Source organism: Octodon degus, unplaced genomic scaffold (genome assembly GCF_000260255.1).
Source record: "Octodon degus isolate 3935 unplaced genomic scaffold, OctDeg1.0 scaffold00195, whole genome shotgun sequence".
NCBI classification, from domain to species: Eukaryota; Metazoa; Chordata; class Mammalia; order Rodentia; family Octodontidae; genus Octodon; species Octodon degus.
Genome location: NW_004524771.1, coordinates 4,440,530 through 4,444,383, shown reverse-complemented (window position 1 = coordinate 4,444,383; position 3,854 = coordinate 4,440,530). Strand labels below are relative to the sequence as shown.

Below are 3,854 nucleotides of genomic sequence, written 5' to 3'. Positions count from 1 at the left end.
CAAAGAAAAATCTGGTGAAGGGGCCAGGGAGATAGCTCAGTAGAATAAGCGCTTGCCTTGCAAGCATAAGGGCCTGAGTTCAATCCCCGGTTCCAAAAAAAAAAAAAAAAAAAAAAAAAAACACAAAAAACCCCCCACAACACCTGGTGAAAGGATGCTTGCTTCCAATAGTTTTCCTATAGAAGGAGATTCAAAGGATCTTGTGAAAAAAAAAAAAAAAAGATGATGAGAAAAACCTCTGCTACATTAATCTCTGCTTTTTGCCTGCTTGATACTGTTAGGGTCTGATTATTAATACAATAAACCAAATAACCAGTTTCACTATCAAAAGAATTTAACATAAAACGAAATTCTTTAAAATTTTCTCTGAAGTGAGGCTAAAAAAAAAAATTTACTGAATAGGCAAGCACTAAGAGGGATTGGAATGGTCACATATTTACTTCAACTGAACCATGAGTTTTATATAAAGTTCTATAGTCTCAAATTAAAAAACTGGGCATGATGGTGCATGCCTGTAATCACAGCACTAGGGAGGCTGAGGCAGGAGCATTGCACTGAGTTTGAGGCCAGCCTGGACTACATAATAAGACCTTGTCTCAAACAAACAAAAAATATTAACAGCCCATAAAGAAATGTTTCATAACATCTTTCACACCTAAGAATTTCATGATTCTGAGAAAATTACAGCTATCCTGCATCACTCTGAGGAAGGCAAAGGTGAGCATGCAAAAGGAAAACTGATTTTTCTTTGAACTAAGTCATATAACCCCAGTATTACCCATACATATTAAAGAATTTCATTACAGAAATGTCTTATTTAGTTGCTTTCCAAACCACGATGAAGTCTTACTTCATACAGAGTAATACTACTAAAATGCATGGTCAATTCTTTTTGCAGTTTACTATATTCAACTTATAAAACATTTATTGATTAGAGAACATGAATGTTTTTCTTTGAACTTCTACAAACAATGCAGATTATACTGATGATTACCAAAGATAATCACACTAGACATCAGTTTTAAAGCTTGCTTACCCTCATCTCTTAAGGTAAAACGACCCATCTGAGGGAAGTCTTTAAAGGTTTCAAGGCAGATGGTTCCTGCTGTCTTTAAACGAGCGATACATACTTGATCCTGTTTCACAAAACGGGGGCGAGTCTTACTTTTTTCTCCTGATTTTTTGTCTACCAAGCAGATAAAAGTCTACCCAAGAAAAAAAGTTGCAATCAGAAAAGTACCAAATAAAAATACAAAGAACTTTCAGAAGTGCAAATAAAAATCATTACTACTGCCAAAAAGTGTCATGATTGAAGTCTTAATAATCTTAAACTCACTTTTATTTCAACTTCCTCAATACAGGTATGAATATGCAGCACCGCATTATATCCTGGGCAGATGATGGATTTGTATTCTATAATCACTATCTGTTGGATAAACAAAATCTTACTTTTAATCTCTATGATAAAAAGATTCCATGTGCCATATAATATACAACCAAGCATATCATCACTAACTTTCCAGAGGTGATGGATCTAATTTTATTCACAGGATGGGTCAAACTGCCTGACCTCACAGAGTGAATTTTCAATATCCTCCTTTACTAAATTGGCAAATACCTAGTCAGCCTTAAAAATGTAGCAAACAGACTTTATAGAAAGGCTTTCCTTTATATTCCCCAAGATGAACTAATTACCATCTACAAGCTACCTAAATGTAAATTTGCCATAGTTCTCAATCAATAACCAAAGTCCAGGGGCTGGGGAGATGGCTCAGTGGAATAAGCTCTTCCCTGGCAAGTGCAAGGGCCTGAGGTTCAATCCCCGGTTCTGCAAAAAAAAAAAAAAAAAAAAAAAAAAAAAGTCCAGGGCCAGGAAGGTAACTCAGCAGTCTCAGCACCTGCTGGGGAAGCACAAGGATGTGAGGTTCAATCCCTGGTACCACATTGCCATGCCAGTCCCGTGCCAAGCCAGCCACCAAAACTGGGCATTGTGGTGCATGCCTGTAACCCCAGCGCTGGGGAGGCTGAGACAAGATCACTATGAGTCTGAGCTTTGTAGTGAGACCCTACACCAGATAGCTAAGATAGATGTTTTAAAAAAAATTTTTTTAAACCCTAAAGTCAAGGCCAGGGATATAGCTCAGCAGCATAAGTGCCTGCATGGCAAGCACAAGGGCCTGAGTTCAATCCCTGGTTCCGCAAAAAAAAAAACAAAAACAAAAAACACACCCCCTGAAGTCCAGCAAAAATAAACACCATGATATTTGGCATCAAAATCACAGATGCGAGGCCAGGGAGATGGCTCAGTAGAATAAGTGTTTGCCTGGCAAGCACCAGGGCCCGAGTTTAGTCCCCAGTTCCACCAAAAAAAAAAAAAAAAAAGATGCAAGCCCTCCCAGTATCAACACAACAGACAACAAAAAAAAAACCTAACGAGATGGGTGCAAGTGACATGCACAGTAAATCTCAGCTATTTGGGAGGTGGAGGCAAAGGGCTCACAAATTGAAGGTCAGTCTAAACAACATAAAGAAAACCTGTCTCAGGATGAAACACAAAAAAGGGGGGATAGGTATGTGCCCTGCAATGCAATATTTGCCTCACATGTGCAAGGCCTGGGGTTCACCTCCCAGTACCACAAAGAAAATAATGACTGGTTGCCAGACCTTGTAAAAGTACTCAAAAATTCTGCTAATAACACCAGTCATTACTGTCACCTGAGAACTCAGATTTTTAGTGCCATGGAGAAAATGTGCGTGAGACTGTTGGGGAAGTTATTTGCTCTAAATCAGCAGACCACAACTTCCAAGACCACTGCGCTCTAATCAAAAGGAAGGTCATCTTAAACGATATACTACTATTAATATCTGTTTTTCACATTGATGTGGTAGCCTGTAGTCCCAGCACTCTTGACAGGCTGAGGCAGGATTGCCAAATTCAAACCTAGTGTGGACAACTTGGTGGGATCCTGTCTCAAAAAAACAAAAGGCTAAAAATAAAATAAAAATTAAAAAAAAAAAAAAAAGGCTAAGGAGGGTGTCACTCAATGTGAAGGCCCTGGCTCAATCCTTAGAACTGCTCACCTTTCCCCAAAAATCTGCTTATGAGAGGATGTGAAGACAATCTGGCTGTGACATCTGTCATCCCACTGATTGCCAAGGTTGACTTGGCTGATCTGGCTGGTGAGGCGGGTGTCCCCTTCTTCCCTCAAAGGTCTATGTGCATCCCTCCCAAAGCTGCAGGCTCAGTCAAATAGGATGACTACCCCCAATAGAGGAGGACCGTTCCTCAGTCAAGGGTATATGAACAGCTGCACTCCCCTGCCAGAACCTCCAGACAAGCTCTCAAAGTAAGTATGAGATATTTAAAATTTTATCAACAAAGAGACCAAAAATAAAAAAGAATTTATGAAAAATATTCCCTATCCAATTAGTACTTGTGCTTTCTTAAAGACTATGCATGAGACATACCTTATAGTTGTGATATATAAATGGTTTATATATCTTTATTACCCTTATAATAAATGGCATGCCACAAGTATTCAGTATAAAAGGCACTGAAATATAACTTGTTTACCTGGGCATCGAATGTGCGTCCCGAATGACAGAGGTTATTAGGATCACAGAGTATGAATCCTGGAAGAATCTCCTCCTCTTCTATTCCTTTCAGCCTAATTTTGAGGTTTTCACCTGGGGCTACAGAATCTGTTTCTACATCATCAGAAAGCATTCCAAGGACTTCCACGTTGTGCTTAAAAAAAAAAAACCAAGATTAGAGATTTTCTGATATATTTGCTCTATTACAAAATATAAGGGGCTGGGGAGATGGCTCAGTAGGATAAGCACTTGGCTGGCAA

General features: G+C 38.9%; 1 protein-coding gene across 6 annotated transcripts in view; it reads right to left on the bottom strand.

Annotated features, from left to right (window-relative positions):
* The window catches only part of Gspt1 (G1 to S phase transition 1), a 54,289-nt gene that overhangs the window by 4,040 nt on the left and 46,395 nt on the right, over nt 1-3,854 (bottom strand). For 5 of the 6 annotated variants that reach the window (XM_004644226.3, XM_004644225.3, XM_023704385.1 and 2 more), the window contains 3 exons: nt 3,575-3,748; nt 1,337-1,426; nt 1,037-1,205 (listed from right to left, as the gene is read on the bottom strand). In XM_004644226.3, the coding sequence (XP_004644283.1) occupies nt 1,037-1,205; nt 1,337-1,426; nt 3,575-3,748 (433 nt within the window). The remainder of the gene's footprint in view (nt 1-1,036; nt 1,206-1,336; nt 1,427-3,574; nt 3,749-3,854) is intronic. The other variant, XM_023704387.1, reaches the window with a different exon arrangement.